At 36.2% G+C, this 23,749-nt stretch overlaps 1 protein-coding gene across 6 annotated transcripts in view; it reads left to right on the forward strand.

The window, feature by feature from the left end:
• The window catches only part of ZNF280D (zinc finger protein 280D), a 49,328-nt gene extending 36,213 nt beyond the window's left edge, over positions 1-13,115 (forward strand). For 5 of the 6 annotated variants that reach the window (XM_080626694.1, XM_080626696.1, XM_080626697.1 and 2 more), the window contains one exon: positions 11,200-13,115. In XM_080626694.1, the coding sequence (XP_080482820.1) occupies positions 11,200-11,836 (637 nt within the window). In that variant the 3' untranslated portion in view covers positions 11,837-13,115. Of the gene's footprint in view, positions 1-1,503; positions 1,602-11,199 lie in introns of all 6 variants that reach the window. The other variant, XR_013957770.1, reaches the window with a different exon arrangement.
• Positions 13,116-23,749: the final 10,634 nt, after the last annotated feature.

A 23,749-nucleotide genomic window follows, 5' to 3' on the forward strand; every position in this document is an offset into this window, starting at 1 on the left:
CTAAACATAGAAATGCTTTTCTTTGCCTATGAATAATAGCATCAGATACAGTTGAATAAAACTGGTGGACTGATGGGATGACTAATATACATTATTTAAAAGAATTGAAGATACTCTGGCAGGAAGTTAATTAGTTTGGGAAAACAAATCAAAAAGCCATATAATAAAAATTAAATTTGTTTTTGGAGCACGGAATACTGGAATTGGACAAAACAGTGGAAGTAGTCATCTAGGAGGGCGAGCTATTACTCCAGGGTGGCTCTTGTTCTTGAGCAGTTTAGATTTTAGTGAAAATCAAACAATGGGAATATGAAGTTTTGAGCTGTGGTAACAGTGAAAACATTAGCTTTTCTACTTGGAGCTGGCATTAGGTGTTGGGAATTAGTACTTGCTGAACTGTATGTAAGAAAAGGTTATAGCTTTTATAGTATTTAAGGATGGGCAAAGAGGTATAGTTGTGGCAGGCTGTTGTCAGTACTGCACAAGGATCTTGCTGTCTTGAGTATATTATAGGGATGTCAAGCATGTTGGATTACAAAGTAAGTATTACTTAGAAGCGGATGGGTAAGTGCTGAAAAGATTGGAGGTGGAGTCAAGAATATGTGGAGGTTTCATTCTGCAGGCTGTTAGTACAGATGCAGTTAGCCATTGTTTTTGAGAGCTCTGATGTTGGCATAAGGTTAGTTACTGGTACTACATGAGATGATATAATATGTGATGGTGCTTTTTGAAACTGTCACGCTCTCAGACTTAATCAGTTTCAGTAGATCTTGTCCTGTTCCATGTACTAATTTTCTAATACTTTCTACAAGAATATATCGTTGCTAAACCTAAAAGCATTGAGTATACCTGTGTAGCAGATATTTTAAAAATCGTTATTTGCAGTACAGAGTACACACAGAAATACACATCTTTTTGCGAGATGGTTCTTCATAGTACTCTGGTTTGCTTTGGAAGAAGAGGAACTTGCAGACAGTATTCATAACTTATGCTGTGTAGTTTCTCCATGATCTGTGAACATTTCTTTCCATTCTTTGACCTATAACTCAATGAGATACGACTTGTTCATGGAGCTCTTCAGAATTACTTCATCATCAGAAACAATGACTTAACAGTCTTGAAAACTTTTGGATCTTCTCTTGCATCTCTCAGATGGTATCTTTTGGTATCTTTTACTATATATCAGACTGTATGTGTTGTAAAACTCCTCTTTATTGCTAATAACCGGACATGTTCCACGAGTGCTGTGCTGTGTTGATGCAACTGTCTTCAGATTAGAATCCTGCCGTGAATGATACAGATAACCTAACTGGAGATGTTCCAGCAGGAATTGTTGTTTAAGTTGTTACTCTGCATAAAGTTGCCTTGTTTGTTTAGTGACCCACCTTGTGCTGAGGGAATAAAGCTTAATAACTATGCCAATATTCTTCTAATGCTCAACTCTCTGCTTTGCGCAACAATTAACATTTTTAAATGAACTGACAGCAGACATTTTTGTTGCAGGGGAGTTGAAAGTGAGCAGGTATCCTATACTGCCTTGGCTCACTGATACATCATTGTGGACCAGAAAATTGAACCCAGTCCAGCTTGGGATTATTTTGGTATGTAAGCGAACAAGGATCTGACCAGACCTTTTCCTTTTTCTTCATGCATTGAAGCTGTGGTATTCTCTTCTTGCATCTTGTAGGCAGCAGGTCTGGTCTTTTCTCTCAGTATTGTAGTCTGGCAAAGGCCCTTCTGTGTTAATGTTCTCTGCTTTGCAGCATTGACTTGCAGCTTTTTGGGGGCTGTACACCTTTGAAGAGAGGCTTACCAGGAGTTTCACTTATATGATACAGTGTTTCTTTGCTGCTCATTTGCAGTGTTTCTTTGCTGCTCAAGTCTGTTGTTACCATCCCCAGCTAGAGTAGTGTGTAAATGATAACATATGTGTGTTGACATCAAAGACCGTTTTGTTCTGAACTTGATCCTAGCTTCTGAAACTAATGGGCTTTATCATTCTCTTGGGTGTTCACTAAAACATACAAGTCCTGATCTATTATTCGAGTAAGTTGCATTTTTGTCTGCCAATGACTTTACAGTATATAGTGGCAAAATATACTTTGAATGACTTCTGTCGCATGTAACTGCATAAACTGAATCTTGGCCAAAGGATTTTATTAGCTGCTTTGCTCTGCTAGCTAAGCTTCTTTTTGCTCCTAAATACTGTAGGAGGAAGGCATGTGACTGAGGCAGATACATCTATTGAGCCTTGTTTCTGAGGGTGGAGCAGCTACAGTTCATTCACACCTTGTTCTTTTGGTATCATCTCTCATCTTCAAGGATACTCAAGCTGCTGAGACATCTGCTGCTTTTGATTTCACTGCTTCTGACTTCATCTTTAGTTCTAGATTATCTATGGCAAGTTTATCCATCAACAGGTTGTCTGGATATATGATGAGCTTTCCTTTTGTCATGGTGAACATCTAGTGTTCCTCCAAACTCAACCTCCTGATTACAGTGAATATATGTCTTGGTTGAATCTCTCATATACTAGCTTCAAGCAACCTAATAGGTAGAGCTAATCTTAGTCTGAGATCAGTCACTGTTATAACCTCCTAGTTATAAGAGGTTATTTTTGATGACTGCAAGCTGTTCTTGATTTGCAGCACTTTCTTTTTCTGCATAATCAGATTCTCTGAGATTAATCCATTTTTACCACTATTTTTGTCCTCTTCACTTTTAGTATTCAAACAGTAACAGTTTTGGTTACAGTGAGCTTCTGCAATCACTGTGAAATTGCTAATAATGGCAAGGATCCTGTCACCCATTGTCTTATGCGTATTTTGTGATTGAGCATCTGCACGCTTACTCGGTACTCTGAAGTCTTGTTCTTTTTGCTATTTTTTTTTTTCCTTCTGCCAGAAGCTATGTTCCATCTTGAATGCTGCTGTTCAATCATCGGTTACCTACTACAGGTTTTTCTTGCAGGACTTATTTCTGTTTTGATACAGCAGCATTCAAAAAAAGCATAGTGGGTTTGTGTTTTCATTGTGAACGTGCTGTTGCATTTCAGAGGAGGTTGGATCTGAGATATTTCACTTAAATTCATGTTTCTGGCAACAACAAAACTGGAATATGATTACAGGTTTTTAATTTTTCAGAAATGTTCTCTAAGAATTTCCCAGAAATTACATTACATTGACACTTTGATTTGAAGCTAAGTGAATGATACCTCTTTTGAATGCTCATTTTGGATATTATCGATTGATTCTTTTACAGCTTTGCTACAGATTTTTTTTTTTTTTTTCAGTTTCAGACTTGCAGTTAAAACATTTGTAAGCTATGTGTAAATAGCTTTGTGTAAATAGCTCATGTAGAAACTATTGGCATCATGGTGTCCTGTTTCCATTTGTTTGAGGATCACAGAAATGTTACTTGTGGAAAACTCATAACATAAAACCTGTGCTAAACCATGCAGGTAAAAAATGTGTGTCTTGACATAAAGTATCTCTAATGGTCCCAACAACTACAAAATTGCATGAATAATGAAACGGATTGTATCTGCAAGGAAAGAGCGTGAATATGCAAAATATAACCTGTTTAGCTTATGCTCAAAGAATTGAGATTTCATTTATGTGTACTTTAACCTGTCTTTTCTTTGTTATTTTTAGGATGTTGAGTGTCACTGGAATTTGGGTTCTTAAAAGACATACAGTTGCAGAGCAACCTTACTTGATTAGCAAACTATTTATTACCTTTGTTTGGAAAGTCTTTTGTCTTCTCAATTGACCTGACAAGAAAGGAAATGTTTGTTTCTATTATGTTGTTAAATATTTGTAACTGTGCATCTTTGTGCGTAATAGCACTTCACTACTCCTGATAAGACTAGGAAGTTGTTATGCAGCTGTCTTCATTACTAGCCATCTTTCTTTTCCCATTCAGTGATTAACGGTGTAAAACAGCATAGTGTAGAAGCAGCTTTTTCTCTCTAACTGTGCATTTGCATGTAGAGTGAGTGCTCCTATGGTCAGATGTCTGGGGGAGAATTTTGCTTTATAAGTCATTACCTCTACTTGGAGTTACATTTTTCAAAAATGGGAATTCCTACTGAAAGCTGGAGTTCCCTTAAAACAAATAAAATCAACCAACCAAAAACCTTTCTATGCTTTTGGTTGTAAAATAGATTTATGTTTATAATGTAGAGTGTAGGAACTACCTTGAGCCGCTTAAATAACATGAAATTGTTTTCTAGAAATTCTTGAAGCTACAGGCATCTTATAAAAGGTTACTTTTGGTTAGGGGTAGGTAGAAAAAGGCACGTTTGGCAGAAGATTACAGGTGAGTTCCCATACTGCTTACACAAAGAAGCTGTGGGAATAACTCTCTGGTTGTAAGAGAACATGACAGATCACTGGGATGACAGTTGTTCTTGATTTGGGCTCAGTGTATGTGTGCATGCAAATATACATAATTTTATTGATTGCAGAAATGAGAATACTTCCGTTGGTGCTTAGCCTGTGCATTTCAGAGTCTGCTTGTTTCACTGATTTTCCAAATAACTTCCACTAGTCCTGGATGACTCCTTATATAGCAAACATTAAGTTTCAGATCAACCTGAATTTAGACTTTAAGGTATCTAAATTAATGTTTTTACTTCCCTGGCTTTTATTCTGAGTCTTTTTGGTTTTATGGCACATCTGTTCTGGTGAGTATCTCGGTCAAGCTGAATTTTTGTGCTCAGCTTCTACGTTTTGGGGGGTTTCTTTTTGGTTTTTTTTCTCTCTTCATTTTTCTTAACTAGAAGGGGATTTTGATGTAGAATGAAGAATCTTTGGGGTTCTAGAGAGGCTTCAAAATACCTCAAAATTCTGGCCCAGCAAGCTGCACTTATAAGAAATGGTCACAATTTTATTTTCGTAATGTTGGTTCTAGAAGCAGTGTAGCTACACAGGTGTAGGAAAGTATGTTTTCTTTGTGGCAGTTTTAGAACTATGGGATGTAAGATTTCTTATGTGATAAAAGTCATCACAAGGTGATAGCTTTCTATGAATTAGTATCCATTTATGAAACTTCTGCTAATTACGAATTAGAAGGAACTATGTTCTAAAACCTATTCCTAAACAGAATTAAGGTTGAGAATATATGTCAGGAATCCAAGATAACCCATATTAACGAAGATGTGGTTAGCACAAAGTCTTTTAAGCCCTGTTCACTTCCAAAACAGCATGAACTAGCCAGTTGGGTTGTTTTATAAGCTATAAAACATGTACTTGGAAATCTGTTAGAAATTGATCATGTAAAATGTTTTTAATTTATTTAAAACAATCTACACATATTGGATCCAATACATACCCAATTATTTTTGTAGCAAAACTTACGTTTATTCTGACAAGAATAGTAGGATGTTTTGTCCTTGGATGTACAATAGTTGATTTTTTTTTTTGTGTCTAAATTGTTCTGCTCTTTCATGAGTGTCTGTTTTTAGACGAATTACTATTTCTAGTATACTTGGTTAAGTTCTTGTGTAGAAATAATTAAAGCAGTGAAGCAAAGCTAAGTATTTGGTGTTGCTTCATCTTTTACTGGTGTTGCTACTCATGATTAAATACTTCAGAGTATTTCAAATCCCTGACCCAAAAAATGTGTTGTCATTTGATTTACCCTGATCATTTTTCTTGCTGTTAATTAGAAGAACATTGTTACAGTTCATATATCATAGCAATGTTATTCTTAAATAATCCCTCTTTTTTTGTTATTTTCACCATCTTCTATTGCAAATTAAGATCTGATAATTAAAATACTTATAAATGGTTGTTTATACTGCTGTCCAAGTTGCTCATCAGCTGCTAGGACATAAGTATTAGAAGGTGTTTATGGTTTACTGAAGCTATGTGCTAAAATTCTTTAAAAGGTCTGGGTTTAAGCACTGCTTTCTTAGATTGAATTAGGAAAATATATGTGGTAGATGTCAATCTAATATTAGTATACATTTTTCATACAATTTAAGTTGCTAAAGCTGTTTCTTCTGTCAAATATTCTGTACTTCATAGACAACCATTAAGACTTGCTGAGGTTGGGTATAATTTAATTTATGATTAATAACATTATTTAAATATAACAGAGGCAGCACCATACTTCAGCAGATTAAATTTGCTTTTAATGCAGCATCAACAAAGAAGATACAGGCATAAGCAATTTTGAGGGTTGTGTTCATTTTTTCTTTTTTTTTTTTTTTAATAGGAAACCCTTGAAAGGTTAGATTTTATATTAGAACTGATGACTTAACAGGTTTTATAGGAGACATACTTCTTGTTATCTCTTTGATAGCATTTTCTCCTATAAACACAGAAAATCTGTGTTAATGTTGTGATAAGCTGTTTATTTAATATGGTTTTTAAAGGTCAATTAATTTAAATATTTTATAGTTCATCTAATGTATGGTCTGTGTCTGTAAAGGTATTTTGAGGGATCTGTCTCCTCCAAAGAGCAGTTGGAAGTCAGCTGCACTGTTTTGCAGTTGTCCTAAAGTTATCTACAGCTGTGTTCTGGGTATTTGGGTTATGGTAGACAATTAAAAGAAAATTGAGCTTGTTTTTTGCAAAATGTTTTTGTTGGGTCATAGTGTGGCTTCATGCACTTAGTTTAGTGCATGAAGTTTAAACATTTCAGATCTTTAATACCTCAGGCATGATGTAAAAGGCTTTTAATTCTCACGTAGAATTGCAGGAAGCACTAGAGTCAAAGTACTGCTAACCATCTTAAGAGTTGCTTCCTGGTTTTCATGAGGTGAGGTAACTAGAAAAGGTTACATGAAACAAGTTTATCTTATAACTTCTGCATACCAAATAAAACGTTTAAAAATGCTGAAATGCTCTGCCAGAACTCTGAAGTACATCTAAACTCTAAATAAGTAACAACTTGAAAAATTTATTTCAGATTGCCAAGTTATTTCTTTACTGTAAGTTATCTTCACCCTCATCTCTATTTTAACTATACAGTATTTTAAAAGTTTGACTCTTAATTCGGTATTCACTGGGTTAAAGACCAAAATCTCCATTAGAGAGAGAGAACCTAAGTTGGAGGTAATGTTTTTTCTTTTCTCCACACAGTCTAACAATATCTCTGAACTTCATAACTAGTTTGAATGTCCAAGACAATTTCTCTTTAGCTATACAAAACCCACTGGGTCATGGTGGTTAGAAGATACGCATAGTGTAGAAATCTAGGTTTGTGCTTTAAAACAGAAAGGTACAGACAGCAGCATTGGAGGAACACCTCCAGTACATCTGCCACATCCAAAGATTTCCAGTTTGCAGGCAGTCCATTCTGATTGACTTATATGCCAGGCTCTGATGGAATGGTTTAGAGCTGAATTTACCTTCATCTTCAGGGAATCTGGAAATTGACCTGAAATATAACCTGAGATGTGTGTAAATACTGACTCTCAACTGTAACTTTTGGAGGTTTTTGTTTATACTTCTTTAAAGAGGAAAATCTTTGGAAATGCCTCTTCAGGCATGAATTCTTATTTTTATGTGTACAGATTTTCCCCTGTTTTCTGCATATCAGAAGTGCAATGATCGCACTGCATTGTGGTTTGTTTGGGGGATTTTTTATTTAAATGCTGTCTTTGGAGTCTGATTCTAGAGACTTTTTTTTTTTTTCTTTTCTGTACAACGTCTTTCTGGTGCCCTTCAAAAAGGGTGATCTGTTACAGAAATCCCAGCTGGTAAGAGCGTGGGAGAAGTCCTCAGATCTAGTGAAGGTTTTTCTTGTAACGCTGCTTGCCTAAGTTGTTTTTTTTGTTTTTTAAACAAGCAATAATTTTGTAGAAATGTAAGAAGAGCAGACTGTTCGTCTTCATTCACCAGCGTTAAGCAAGATTCTCAACCATACACAGTAACACATTTTCTTTCCGTAGACTCCATTACCACTTCAGATGCGTTTGCTCTGAGTTTTTCTTCCCCCCCTTTTTTTTCCCTTTAATCCCATATTGTGTTTTAGCATTTCAGAATATGTTGAATTTGCAATTTTTGCTTCATAAAACTGTGTTCTGTAATCCTGGCTTTCATTTTAAAATTAAAAATATAGCACCCCCCTGCCTCCCTAAAAAAAAAAAAAAAAACACCCACAAAAAGCAAACCAACCCTTGTACCTTAACCCTTTTTGCTGGAAGAGATGGAGAATACAGACAGAATAGCCTACTTGGGTGTTAGCTGTCTGAATTTACAGAAAATCTGAACCAAGACGTTTCAGAACAGTGATGAGCTGCCCATTCCGTGTGGCCTGGGCCATGTGGAACCTCAGGTTGTTTTTCCAAGGTGCTATGGAATGCCTGTCAATTTGCTGCAGCCAGATATTTGACATTTCTGCAGTTCATTGAAACATACAGCAAGAAGACAAACATACAAATTTGTGGAATCAATCTGGGGAAAATAATTGGGATCTTGTACATTTTCTTTTGGTGTGCATTGTGGGCAGATTCATACTTCTTATAATTGATCTAAATTTTTTATTCCAGATACCACAGCCTGAAATATTCTGTTCTAGTTAGTGATTTTTCACAGTTGGTGGTGCAAATTTAGCCTTTAAAAGCTTAGTCAAAATGTAATTGTAGTTCCTTGTTATATATGCACTTACAGTCAGAGCTTCCAGTTCATTTCCTCAAAGAGAAACCTAATTACCATGCCTCTGGACTGCTCTCTGAACCAAGCCAGCATTTGAGACACATTCCTTGATTGTTCCCAAAATGATAGTGTTGTTTCACACCAAGCAGTTAATGTAAATGCAGCTGTAATACAGGTTTTGTTGTCTAGGAATACTTTTCCATCTCTTGGATTCAAAATTATGTCTTGTACTACTCCCGTGAAGTAGTCTTACTCTAAAAGCTGATTTCATATAGACAATATGGCAGGTAGTTCATTAGTATAGCCAATATTTGATAGTCTGGCCACAGTTTGTATCATGTTGTAGAAAATTGATTCATTGTCTTCATTAAAAGTCAAATTTTCACTTTTTCCAGTCTTTTTGATGTCTGAATTTTTCATTTTCTTACACTGGAACCAGTATTGTTGCATATAGAGTACTAAGAGTATGTTTTATTCCCAGTATTGAATGGAAGGCTATTTTTCAGCTTACAGAATGATTTCTTGAAATGCTATATGATTTTTCTTTCTGTTGTGGGATTTTAGTGTGTCACAGTTGCTAGGTTTTGCGTATCCATCTGCAGTTCTCAGCAGAGGTAGATTATTTCATTGGAGAAATATTCAATCTAATTGAACTTAACTGTTGTGGTTAGTGATGTAAAAGATCACTGTTCTTTGTGGCTAAGTTTTGCACAATAATCATCATCAAAAAACATGGTTTTTTTTTTTTTTTTTTGCCTTGTTCTATTGGTATTATGACTGACAGGAAGTTACGCTGATGAGAGCTTTATTCTGCATGAGAAATGAATATATATGTACATATATTTTCTTCCTCCCCACTTACTCCCTTCCTGTGGTTTGCCACAAATGAGTGAGAATGAGTGGCTAGGGTTGAATGAAGCTGGGATTTTGGTCACTAGAAGGTGAGGAGGGTTGATGGATTCCTTTTATATGTGTCGTGGTTTAATAAGCCAAAATTGGCCAAAAGTCAAAAACACAGTGCTGCAACAGCTACTAAGAAGGAGAAAAACTGACTGCTACTGCTGAACCCAGGACAATATGTTAAGGGCAGATTTATCCTTTAAGAGTTTCTTGATGTGAATCTTGTATGTGTACATAAATGTCATCCATCCAGAGTTTCCGGTGTGGAAATACTGCTCTGTGTGTGTGGATGAGGCATTAATCATCTCTTTATTTAAACCCTTTTATTTTACTTTTTGCATATGTTTTCAAAACTTCCTATATATGAAGTGTAATTCTGTGCTTGTTAGCTATGCAACTACACTTCACCCTCAAGCTGCTTGTTGAAAAGTAGTAGCTAAAGGTCATGTGTATAAGCACTCTTCCATAAAGAGTTGACTGGATTTTCATATGAAAACAGCTCTAAATATTTACTAGCATTTATACAGCTCTGTATAGCTGAAGTGTTTCCCTGGAATAGATGAGGTAATTAAGAACAGTTATAGTAAGACCACTTATGTCAAACACAGCTGATGGGTGGCTCTGAATGTTGGCTTTTGTCTTGGAACTGTCCTCAGTTTCTGGAGTTTTCAACCACATATTACCCTTCTTCCACCATCCCCCCAACAGAAATTTTGTGTATTAGAGAATGTCAGTTACTGGTTTTGATAGGTCAAAAAATGAGAGGACTAGTATTTAGGATTTTGACTATTGGAATATGAACATATCAGCAAATTGCATGTAACAATATGACCAGACTATTTTGTAGGTTTAGGTTGGGTTTTTTTAGGTACAGTTGGCGTTTGAAATGCACAGTTTGGTCTGTCTATGAAATATTCTGATTATTTTCGTTTTCTTGGTCACTTTAAAGCACTGCAAGCATGTGGCTTTATTGAAATAATACGAGGTGTAAGCAATCAGTTTGTGTACAGAGATCATACGCTATTCTTTAGATTTTAATATATGATAAGATTCTAATTTGTACTTGCATAATTCAATCCTGATTTGTATTTCCTTTTCCTAAAGAGTTTTAATTTGAAAGGTAACACAACTTCACTTTCTCAGTAAATCCAAATCTGTAGTTGCTGAACTAAATTACAGGTTTAAGTTAGTTTGAATTTCAACTGTTAGCCTGTTTTCTCACTTGACTTATTAGTATTGCAGAGTCAGTTGGTCACTATAAAGGTACAAACTGTCTGGTTGTGATTTTGTTTTTGTTTTTTCCCCTTCCCATGTTTTTGGCTTTGCACATCAACAAAAATTTCCAAGTAGTTGTATCTGCGTCTGTGTATCCTCTGTGTGTGCAAGTAGAGGAACTTACTATTGTATTTTAGAAAATTCCATGTGTCACACAAAGGGGACAATTTAACTTTCCTTTTTGGAGATGAAATGCAGAGGTAGTTGACTACTGTATTCAAAGCTGAGTTTGTAAATAGGTAGGAAAAATGCAGCTGTTAGTTAAATTTAGCCTATCTTGATAGGAAAATTTGTGAGAATTACCAAATAGGAAATGTACAATACTGCTTTTTGAGTGTCACTTTGTGGAGTACAGCCGTGTGTTGCTTTATTTCATTTGTGTTAAAAATAACTTGTTTTGGTTTTTTTTTTTCAGCAAACAAGAGCATGACTCTTCAGACGAAACAAAAGAATGCAATAGAAGTCAAACTAAAAAAGTTGCATCAGCTGAAAAGAATGAAGAAAAGTCATCATTGTCAAATACAGAAAATGTTCCTAGTTTGGAACTCCCTGACAACAGCTCAAAGAATTCTTTGCATGAGAAAGGAGCATGTTGTGATTTATATAATAACAAACAACTAGTAGATGAGAAACAAAAATGTATTCATGGTGAAAGCGAGTTAAGAACTTGCCAAAGTTCAGATAATGTTATCTTGAATGAGCAGACTAAAGTGCATAGTTTGGATGTAACTACGCTTTCAGCAGTGAACCCAAGGGACTTAAAACTAACGTTAGGTGAAGATGTTAGTTTTGAGCAGTTCTTGAGAAAAAGAGATGAACCTGAATCCATTAGTTCAGACATTAGTGAACAAGGTAGTATTCATTTGGAGCCTTTGACTCCATCAGAGGTACTAGAGCATGAAGCTACTGAAATCCTTCAAAAAGGTAATGTTGCACCTTCAGCAAAGAAAGCTGGACAACTCTCTGAACAAACAGATGAGACTTCTAGAGAAAGCAATCCCAACAGAATGGAAACAGTTGTACACAAGACAGATGAAAATGAAGCAAGCTGAAATAATCTTAATTTTATTGTTTGTTAGAAGCAGTGGTAAGAACACCACGGACCATTCCTGATGAGTGTGCTCATTTTCTAGTTACTAAAAACAAAGGGGGGTGGGGGAGAGAAAAGATGCTCAAGTGAAGTCTTGCATATGAAGACAGCATGTATGTGTATGTGCAACTGATTTAACTAAATTTACAAAAGGTGATGTTCAGATACATCTTCCTGTCTCTTGGATGTGATATATGATTGACATTTGAAAGGAGGAATAAATTCTAATTTTATAGTTTACTAGCCTGGGATAAGATGATTTGTTTGCCAAGAAAATATTTTTTTAAATCCTTCAGTGTGAATATCATTAAACAGTGGAATTTAGTCTGGATTAACTTCTGATGCTAAAATGGAGCACACTTGCAATGATGGTTGTTGGTCTGCTAATACTTCGGGTAAACCTAAACCTTTGGACTTGGTGTCACATTCCTGTCTGTAAAAGCATGTAAACAGAATTATATGAGTCTGTGCACCTCTGTACAGGTGTAATCCTGCCAGGCGATAAGCTTACCTTAATAAACTTTCAGTGAAAGTGAAATTATTACAATAAAAATATATATTTGTGGGGTTTTCAGTGTGCAGGCTGTGCAGAAATACCTAACATAATTGTATAAAGTAGAACATAATGCTGAAAGTACTGTAGCTGTTAGGCTTTTATCGTTGTTTATTATGATTCTTAGCCTTAGACCCATAGGAATGGTCTGTAAGTCACACCAAAGTACAGTTTAATGTAAAAATTGTTTTAAGCAAAAGTAAGGAAAACCCCAAACTGGAAACATCAACTGGCATGCATTCTGCCATTTTGCAGCTGCTACTGGCCAACTGTTACAAAAAGGACACAAGGGCATATAAAGTGGAATTGTACAGTTCAATTTCAGGACTTTTTTTATGGTCTAAATGGTGTACAGAAAGATGGCTGCTGGTTTCCATTTAGTTTCTTTTGGTTTTGATTTTTTTTTTATGTCTTCTAGTTAGCAGCTAGATGTAGGAATGCATATGATTAACAGTAGCTTGCTCTTATGACTTCATTGCTCCATTTGAAACATTCAGAATGTGCTTTTGACTTACAGTTTTGTTTTTAATGAATGCTAAATGTTTTGAACAGCTGTTAAGGCACTGCTGTAAATTATTACTTTTTGAGTAAATATTTGCAACAAAATTTTGTCTTTGTGCGTAATTTGATGCTCAGCTTGAAACTTCGGGCGCAGTCTTCGCACCTTTATAAAAAAGTTTTAGTGATAGTGCCCCAAATCTATTTCGTTTTAATATTCTGAATTTGCGACCTGTGGTGGTGGTGTGGGGGGGGGGGTGGGGCAAGGGATTTTGTTGGGGAGGGGAGTCCTGTTGCTTTAGAACTAAATGAGTAAGTGCCTATGCATAAACATATTTTTGTAGCTGTGTATTGTGGTAAGATGTGCTAACTTTTGCAGATTAAATACAGATGCTTTTCTGGGCTATCAGCATGCAACTGAAGCCTGCTCTGTCCTCTTGGGTTAAATGGGCTCAGCTACTAAATGAGCCTAAGCAACAGTATCAAAATTTAAGAGACCATTGCAGCTTATTGGAGGAGTTGGACCCTCTGAATAAACCACATCAATCTCAACATCTCAAAAACTGCTTCATACTCTGAAGACCTATATGATGTAAATTTTGAATTGCATCTTAATTTTCATCCATGCAGGTTTAGAAGACTTTTAAAAAGAAAAATTGGAACAGTTTACCTAGTCACAGCTCTTCAAGACCTGCCACTTGAAGAACTTCAAACAAGAAGACACGTGAAAAACCTGACAGCAATAAAGTTGCAGTATTCTTTTGGTTTTCGTTGTTTCGGGATTTTGTTGGGTTTAGTGATCAAGTTAGTAACTTGAGATAGGATTAACCAGTCTGGTATCTTCATGCCTGTACGTGTGTATAAAACACAACACCAGAATGAGGGCAGTTGAAAGGACTTAATCAGCTATGGAACTTGGTGTGTATGTTACTGGTGGAGTCCCTGAATGCGTCTGTGTTTGAATCCAGAGAAATCTCAATAGTATTTTTTTGTATGATTAATGATCTTCCATGCAAATGATATATTTTGAATAGTGCTTTGATATGTGGTTTTGGATAAGATTAAGTTCATCTGGAACCAGTTGTATAATACTTGTAAATTTCTCAAATCTCTTTAATTAGGCAAGTAAAACTTTTCAAACATTTACCATTTTGATAGTAAGAATTTGGCCACGTACTGTTGAGAAGTTGGAAAATAAAACTGATTTAAAAATTGTATATTTGGCAGAAGTGTATATATTTTCATTTTCAGATACTTAATATATAAAGCATTATTTAAAACAAACAGTGTAGAGAATGCTTATACAAAAGGAAATGTTAAATATAAAACACCTTTCCAAAGGAAGAAGTGAGCCAGAACTACATTGTTCTAGCAAGACCATCAGATTGCCTTAAATGGGTAAGGTGATTCATGAAAACAGTGGCATGGAATTTTTGCGAAGGAGAGAAACTAAAATTCATTACAATTTTTCCTAAATCAAGTAATTAATTTGCTGACTGAGCACTGTAGCTGACTGCATAATTATGAAGATTAATCTCTTGTGTTACTTGTGAGGTTTCCTGGAGATAAGTTGAATTGGTACTTCTGGAGGAAGTCACTCCAGAGGATCAAGTTACATCAAATGCATTTTGATATATTTGAACGTGATACGCATGATTCAGGCTTTTGTTCATTTCTGACTAATTTCAAAGTATTTTTTCCATCCAGTATTTCTTATTCTGTGCCACCTCTGGTTTTGTACTTGGGGAGACATTTTACTTCAACTTTTCATTGCCTTATAAAAAAAACAACCCACTAACTGAAAGTTATTTGTATCCATACTAGCTCCACCATCTCCTTCCATCTCAAAAGATTAACCATATTTGCTTGAATAATTATTGCAGATGGTTTAATGTTTATTTTTAAGGAAACCGCATGCTATGCATATGCTATTGTTATTTGCGTTTAAAAAAACCTTGACATTATTAGCTTATGGTCAATGAGTGTTCAGTCACTTGGAGCTTCCTCAAGTGCAGCCAGTGTCTTAGTTTGCATTGTGCACTTTGGGAAACAAACTGGCTTACTGCAGTTCAGATTTCCCTTAACAGAATGGATGAGTAATCCTAGGAGAAAAGAAAAATAGATCAAATTATAGCCCATACTGAGTTCTAGGTATTGACTGATGTATTTTAAACAAGAAAATTCTTATGACAAAACCACGTCCACTTTTTTTTCTGGAAATGGGGAAAGAGAGAGAAGAACCCTGGGTTTAAATCAGGTTCTGTGGTGCTCTACTGCCAGAAGGCATTAGGAGCTGAAGGTCAGGGTAAAGAATCTTGAGTAAGGCTTGGTATTCTGCAGAACCTTACAATATCTTGGAGCTTTTCTGTGGGCATTAAGCATTGTTATTTATATGCTGACATGTAGAAAGGGGGGGGTGGGGGGTGTCATGCTGTAGGATATACTAATATTCCACCAAAGACTGGCCATAGGCTGTCACAGTAGAATTTTGTTAGAGACTGTTAAGAAACTTCTGTGTAGGGCAGATTTTTCTGCCACATTGTTCTCTTTTTGATTTTATTACTGTTTGATTTTTTGAGGCTTGTGAGCTTATTTTCTCTAGTTGCATCCTGTATTTTTTGGTGAATGCTTAATTTGCCTCTAATAAAGAAAACATTGGTAAGTATATGGTAACTTTGATTTTTGCTTTTAATAAAATGCTTACACCAGTTTTAATGTAGCTCAAAAAGACAGTTCTTGGTTCTTAGATGAAGCCAGGCATGTATCTCCTTTGAATGTAACATTTTAATGCATAATTTTTGCTATGTTTTTCCCCCACTAATTCAGTGCTAAGAGCGAAAGTATGTTGACTGATATTTCACATGAATTTAGACACTATGCAGTCAGTTCTCTGTGTTCCCTTGAGTTTTGGTTCACTGCTCTAGCTAAGAGAATTAAAACTTTGTATTCAGTCATTTCATGGACCCAAGGTAACCATCTTAGGTTGGTGTCTCCTGTACTGCACCAGATTTAAAAAATAAAAGGTGGGAAATATTCACTGTGAAATATTCAATGTTTATGTGGGAGTTTAATGTAGTAGTTATGCCTGTAAGGTGCTATAAAGCTAATGTATTTAATGATGTAAAATGTGCTGGTTTTGTTGAGGGCTTTTTTTACCGTTCAAACTATTATGTCAGAGAGGCTGAGTTTTTTGTGACTACCACAGGGATAACTGGTATTATATGCATATCTGCATTTAAATTTGGGCAAGATTAGTTTCATCTTAAATGCTCAAAGTACATGTGCGGGCTATATCACACAATTTAAAATATGGTTAATTCCATGATCAAAAAGCTTTGGCTTGTCAGCAACCAATTCTCCATTTTATAGCAATTTTAAAGTAGCATTGCTGAATGAATTCATTATGTTATGAACTTAATGTGAATAAAAATAATTTCAGATTTTATTTCACTAAACTCTCAATCTTAGGTATTTAAATCAAAAGAGCTGTTTTCTCTAAAAGTTGCAGTGAATTGGGGTAGCATATAATGGTAAGACCATTGTTTCATACTGATAATATGGTAGCCTTGAAAATGTAACCTTCATTACGTTTTGCTCATAGATAGTATAATTAATATCCTTTTGACTAAAGGAAAGTAACTTGCTGGTCTGTTTCTTACTTAAAACTTTCTCATTGTGATACTGTCATTATATTCTAGCAACAAACTGAAGGCCTTGCTTGCTTCTCTTCTGAGGCTGTAGAAGTGGAACATTGACTACTTAAAAGTTTTTAAACTGCATATATTTGAATTACCTGTGTTTGCTGCCTGAAATGGTTGGATTTTGTTTACCAGCTTCTCAGGTTTCCAGCTGAATTCAGCTGAGACTTGTGCTTTTCCACTAAATCCTCTTTAGTGGAAAACCTTCTGCAAGGCTTCACTTCCTCTTTGGGCTAGGAAGTTGATGGCACATATTATAATTTTCCCAGGATATTTAGTGAAATGCAGTGTATTTGTTAGATATCATTTAGATGGCTGCTTTTTCCCTCTCACAAGCCCTTGTATCTTGTAATGTCTTTTCTTGGTGGTGGGTGTATAATCCACTTTTAAGTTGTTGGCTGGTGATAGAAAGCAAGAGACAGTTCTGCAGAAGAGAAGCAAAAATAAGTTCAGAATTTTAATCATGAATAGTAGTGTGCAACATGCGGGACAAGTTGGTGGTTAACCTGCTTTATCTGGTAAAGTGAAGCTTTTCTTACTGGTGCCTAAAATTATAACTAGAGGAATTAGAGCAGTGGGGCACATCCAACCAACTTCAGTGGCTCTGGAAGATGGCGAAAAGCTTTAGATACCCGTATCAGATCAGAATTCCCAAAAGGAGCCTAAGGCAACCCATTCATGCTAGGGAAGCTTTTCTTCTGTATATTTGACTTTCACTGTATTTTCTTTCCCAGATAACATATACTGGATGCCCTCTTGAGACTATAGAAAGGCTACTTATAATATGGGAGACAAGAGTGCTTGTATGATCTTCCTTGGTGAAACCAAAAAGAAGCTCTTGACATGTGGCATGTATGCTGTTTTGTATTAATATAAGATGGGCCTTAGCGTTGAGTAGTTGCATGTTTTTCATCTTTGCTAAATAATGAGGTTCTGTCAGTTCTTCAGAAGTCTTTTAACATTACTGTTTAAAATAAACATCCTTTCAACTGCAGCTTGTCACTTTTCGGTGACCTTTGTCTGACATAGCAGGCTAATAATCACCACAGCAGAAAGATGTCAAGGCAGGCTGTCTCATTGTCTCTTTTAAGGCTGATCATGACTTAGCCTTTCTTGAGGGTAACCCATGAAGTTTCTTCAGGTTTGTTGTTTGAGAAACTTCAGTGCACAGAACTCGCTATCGATTAAATTTAATTTAGTGAGACAGACTTACTCAAGTGGAGCATACTTCTTAATATCTTAAAACTTATTTCTATTTGATAGAGGAAATCCATTGTCCTCTGGGTTCCTCAGAAGGCAGTCTTGATAATGTAACAGGAAATGAAAGTACAACCTGTGTTTAAAATACAGTAAACATACCAAAGTCTTTTCTAGCAAAAGTAATCGAGGTTACTTGTGGATGGGAATGTGTAAAATAATCCACTCTGTCCAGAAGTAGTCTTAGTTTCTTTCAGTGGAGTGAAAGATAAAGCTTCCTCCCTTCCCTTTGCAGTTGTTTCCCTTAGCATATTTGAAATACTGGTGAGGGTGTAGTGCCCGTATTAAACCAGCTATTACATTTGTATGGTCTTAAAATATCCAAACCAACATTATTGTGAAAGATGTTTGAAAGATGAGCCAAGGAGCTAAAACTCAAACCTGGGTTGCAGTTGCTTTAGTTTCACAACCCCAAGAAAGGCTATGTACCTAATGGTTTATCTTTCTATTATACAGCTGAAGCAAAAAAAAGATGATTCTCTTCCCCTGTAAACCTGCATCATTAACACCCTTTTGACTATCATACTGCACCACCACAAAGAGTTAAGTGAATTTTGCTTTATAAATAATTTCCTTAACTTGGCAATTACAATTTCTTTTAGATGAAGGTATTTGATTTTCAGAGATGTTTCTAAACCAAGGCTTGAAAGGCTCTGATTTTGTAAAAATATTTCCAGTGACTGCAGCAGCCCTTTTCCCTTGTAGCTGCTAAGTCTCACTTCAGCCAATATTTGCAGACACATGCTGAGCTAAAGCATGGAGCTGGTCAGGTTAAAAAACCACACTGGCAGCAGCAGAGGACAGCATAGTCAGTTTAGGCCATCCAGTTGCTGCTGAATGGGAAACCACAGCCTCAGAAATACAGCTTTTGGAGTGGTCCGTAGGGAATTATAGACAAATTCCTATTTTGTCCAGGGAAAGCATTTCCATAAGAGGAATAAACAGTGAGCTTTTAGTATACCAAACAGCTGCAAGTAATGAAGCCATTGGATCAGTTCCTTTTGGAAACTATCTGCTTATTGTGGCTGCATCTCCAGAGATGTTAGTGTAGTGTATTTCAATTGTTACACAAATGATAGTTGTGTGTATTTTAATTAACTGCTGCCACTGAAGATAGAAAACTTTGCTGAGTATGACCTATGCATCCTTCAGCATAAAGGCTTAAAATTATAATACAACTTTTATAATTTGCATGCATGCAATGTATGTCTTTTAAGTCTGTGCAAATTCAACATATTTTGTTCATCCAAGTGAGCACATTACAATAGGGACACCCTGTTGCAGTTACAGGAGGAGTCATTTTCAATATAAATGCTGAAAATTCAAATGTTATCGTGTAGGGTTTTAGAAAGTAGAAAACTAGTCTGCTACCCAGGAAGATGTTAATCACTCACACGTAAATTTTTAATCATGTATATATGGAATCTTATTGCTGAATAAACCTGGGACAGAATGGAGGGACTCAATATGAATCTGAGTACAATGAGCAATTAGGAAGAATTCAGCCTGAAATGAAACCTTTATAAAAACTAAACAACAGGGGTCTTATTTTTTTAGCATGTTAGAAAGAGGGTAGAGTTCAGCAACAATCCTTATGCTCTCTTGAGCATGAGCACAAAGTTGACTAAACAGATTGTTTTAAATTTGACATTCTACTTGAAATAAAGCATCTTGCTAGTCCAAGCACACTTCTTGACTAGGTGAGCTACTCAATGGACGGAAATGGGGTTTCATTTCCGGTCTCCGTAAAAGTAGGTGAGATGTGTGCTAAGGAAGTAGGGCTCCCTGAGGGCTCTGGGAAGCATTGTTCCTGTCCAGGACAGCTGTGCCTCTCAAACTGTTGCTAGGTTTTTGCGCTTCCAGGCTAAAGCTGGCCCTTCCTTGTACAGTTGATCCGTAGACACTATTATCGATGGGAAAGTTTATTCATTGTTGAAAGGAAACAAACAAAAGAAAGAATTCTGCATGAAAGCAGACCTCCTGACTGTGAGCTTTCACAGAGTGATCTAACTGCACTGGAGAACTGCTGTTAAACAGTGGTATCTTGGAAGCTTTTAACATGCCATTGCCTCTTAATTGCCATTTGTATTTTGGCAGTAATAAATATTATTACTGCCAAAAATATCTGTTGCCTTCTCATGTCATATGTGACATATATATTCTTTATGTGTTTATACAGTCCTTACAAATGCACTGATTCTTTCCATCAAAATAAACTATTGTTTGAGAGAGCTTACAATCCATTTGTAAGCTTATGAGAGTTTCTTGATCACATCTCTCTTACATTTGTATGTTACCCTGAATAAAATAAATTGGGGGGGACAGCGACTATGAATGTTTTAAAGGTCAGTCTCTTGCTTATCCCTAATTAGAGTGGATAAAATATATTACCCTGAACTTCTGACTCCCTGCAATAACGTTCATATTCTCTTTCTTATAGATGATGCTAAAAGTGGTATGAATTCTGCTGAACAGAATGTCCAGAGAAAATACAAAGCAGCAAATGAAGAGTGTCATTGGACTGTCAAGATGCCTAACTGCAATAAAAGATCAATAACAAACATCAGCAAATGGAAACTTCACTGTGCGTGGAATATAGAACATGTACAGGCAAAATGCTTCTGCTTTTAGTCTTTTAGTTAATGAGAGTAGAGGTCTCTATCAAGAAACATGAGGTTCTGTGCAGTGTTTGACCAAACTGTTATTAGTCGCTTCACAGCACAAAGAGTTTTGACATGACTGTAAATTGATATGCTTGAGTATAATGTACACCAGTTAGCTAAGATCAATAATTGTTAAAATTCACTCAGTCCAAATTCAAGTAATAATTCTTGTCTCTCAAGATAAATGTATTTCACTGCCATATCTGGTTTGGGGGAGGTAAAAAGCACTTTCTGCACCTCACCCATATTAGATGCTATGGTCTTGACTTTCATTTGATCTGCTGAAAACATGCAGAGAGTAGAAAGCTTTTATGCTTGCTGAAGACCATACTAAGTCAGTACTGTCTCTTTTTATTTGTGTAACACCCTGTGTTTTGGGGATGCAGTAAAACCAGTTTCAGTTTAACTATCCTTGTGTTCTTTCTCCTAGCATAGGAAATGGACTGACTTTCCTGTGGTTTTTTTTTTTCACACAAACGTATCTTTACTGCTCTGCCATCAGTTTGACAGTGTATATTTTAATTGTGCATAGTGAATTAGTACTGCAGAGATATAAAATCAGCATTTACAGAAGAAAATAATTCTTTGTATATAGGTCTAATATTCACCAATTTCATGGTGTCTCTCTAATACCCTAAACTTATGAATACTTTGCCAGTTCAGTTCTAAGATGAGAAAAAAAGATATATATTTAAAAAAAAAAAAAAACCACAAAAATCATCTTCCTGCAGCGGCAGGCAGAACACTGTGATTGTAGAGGTCATGTCGCAGAGCCGCTCATCAGGCTCTTCCACACAGTGCCCAGTGGAAGCTCTAAGAGGAAGTTACTGAAGTGGAAAACAGCTAAAAGAAAAGCAGCTTCATCCATTTAGGTTGCACAAGAGCGTCCTTTAAATTTCCAGTGATTTCTGCATCAGATGCTTGTGTTTTTACCATTCCTATCATCAGTAAGTTCTATGTTACAGATAGTGTGTGACTAGAAAGGTTAAAAGGTAAAAGTTGATCAAAGAAGTTAGCAGAAGTATTTTGTTCTGCACATAGTTGTGCAAATAAATTTAATTGACTGGGAACCTGCATATCTAAGGAAGGGTTCTCAATGCATATGCTGAGCTTGAACAAAGAAATTAGCAGCCCTTCTGCTGGCTGCGGTCTGCACATGCTATTGAGGTGAAGCAGAGAAGCCATTACTGTGTGTGTAGATGGATAGCTACTGTAGTTGCTGATGAAACCATAGCTCATTAGTCTTTGCACCCTTTTATGAACTGTTAGAGTATGTGGTGGAGGAAATAAATTGCAGGGTTAACCAGCTGCAGTTGTGAAATCAAGAGGTGCTTAACTAGATGTGATTTGAGGTGTTAGAACCAGAGTCTCTACAGGCAATCCAGGCAATGATTTCTTCTGTTACTACAGAAGCAAGAGGGTAATTTTTTTTTAACAAAACAATATATCTTTCAAAGTATGGATGAAAATCTGGATGAAACTCTCTGAGGTTCAATTAATGTAGCTAGGGCAGCTCAGTGTGCAGTAGCTGTGTTGATGATTGAGTCTGTAACCACTACAAGAAGATATTGGCAAAATTGAAAATAGGAGTAATTGGACTACCTTCAGACTTTAAAAGCCTCTTTGCAAAAGAGCAGAGACAACTGTAAAATATTCTGGTGCTCCTAAAATTGCATTTAAGGGTTTTCTTGTCAATGAAACATGATAGGTTTATTAAATATGCTGCAGAATGCTGTATGAGAAAGTTGGTTTTATCTGCTACAGTTTTTCTCCTTAATTTCAGCTGTATGTATGCTACTGCAGCTTCAAAACATCTGGGTACAGCAATTTTTTTCCTTCCTGCACCTGCGAGTGTAAGTACACACATAAACAAAAATGAAATTAAATCTTTCACAGAGCCAAAGAGAAAGGAAAAAACCAACCAGCCATGAAGCTCAGGGGAGCAGTATGACAAGTGCTGAGCTGTAAACAAGCTTGAGAGGGATTTAATTCTTATGACAAGCGCCAGTGGTAGCATCTCACATGGACTCAGCATATGCACACATTTCAGAGGAGGAATCACAGAGGACTTAATGCAAATATAAAAAGGCTCAGAGCACATCAGTCTATACTGTTCTAAAAATAGCCTCATAAATCAGGATGAGTTAGGGTGGTAATTATCTTAATTTTTCAGGATTTTGCCACTTGTAACAGGGTTTCTGGCTTAAATTTGCACTAAAATTAGACTTTATAACATATAAACTGCACATACAAACTGCAAACATGCGCATATAAATTGCAAACTCTTTGGGGCAGGAATTGTCTCATATTTGTATGACAAGCACAACAAGACCTCGTTGGGTGGTGTTTTTAGGGTGGTAGTACAATATAAAGGCTGAGTAATAGCTGCTGTACTCAATTTTAAACAAGCTTATTGTAGGTCTGAAGCTTTTTTGTTGTGGCTGTTTGTTAAGGAAAAGGAACCAAGATGTAATTTGGTATCCAAATTAAATTTGGAAAGCCTCTAATGGACACTTATTCCCTAATTACAGTCAGGTCCTTTCTCTTTCAAGATGCTCATAACCACCTAATTTCTCTAGGAACATTCTGAAAAGTACATACTGCAAACCATACCCTGCAGCCTGTATTTAAGCAGATTTCCCCATAGCAGTTGATGGGTTAGTGCTGCAAGATGTGTCCAGTTTTCACATAACCTTCAGGCAGCTTTGAGATGAGTAGCATGCTCCCTGCACTCCAGCTGCTACACAGGATTGACTTGTTTAAGAAACCAGAGCAGTGCTCTGTTCACATTAGCTCTTCAATCCAGCAGCTTTCATTTCTGCTTTCCTCAGTCTGCAATGAATGAATTTAAAGGTTAAATTTACTAGCAAAGGGTTAATAATCCTGGAGGTATGGTTTTGTATTGTCTGCAGGCTCATTCAAATGCTGTTGTGTTGTAGTTAGCTAAAAACTGTTCTTAACTGGAGTTTAGATTCTATTGGAAAAGGAAGGCAGTCTCTAGGAAAAGAGTGTCTCTTGGAGCCAATCTTTCTGCTCATTTAGATGATTGGCAACTGGAAGGATGTGTTAGTTTACCAAAGTTCTATGTTTTAAACGTGCTGAATTTTAAACACAGTTTTACAATACTGATATTTCTGGATTTCAACATTAGATTTGTGTGTGTGTGCACACTGACCTTCATTTGGATGATGTAAATACTCAGTTTC

The sequence above is a fragment of the Psittacula echo genome (assembly GCF_963264785.1).
Source record: "Psittacula echo genome assembly, chromosome: 10".
In the NCBI taxonomy this organism is placed as follows: Eukaryota; Metazoa; Chordata; class Aves; order Psittaciformes; family Psittacidae; genus Psittacula; species Psittacula echo.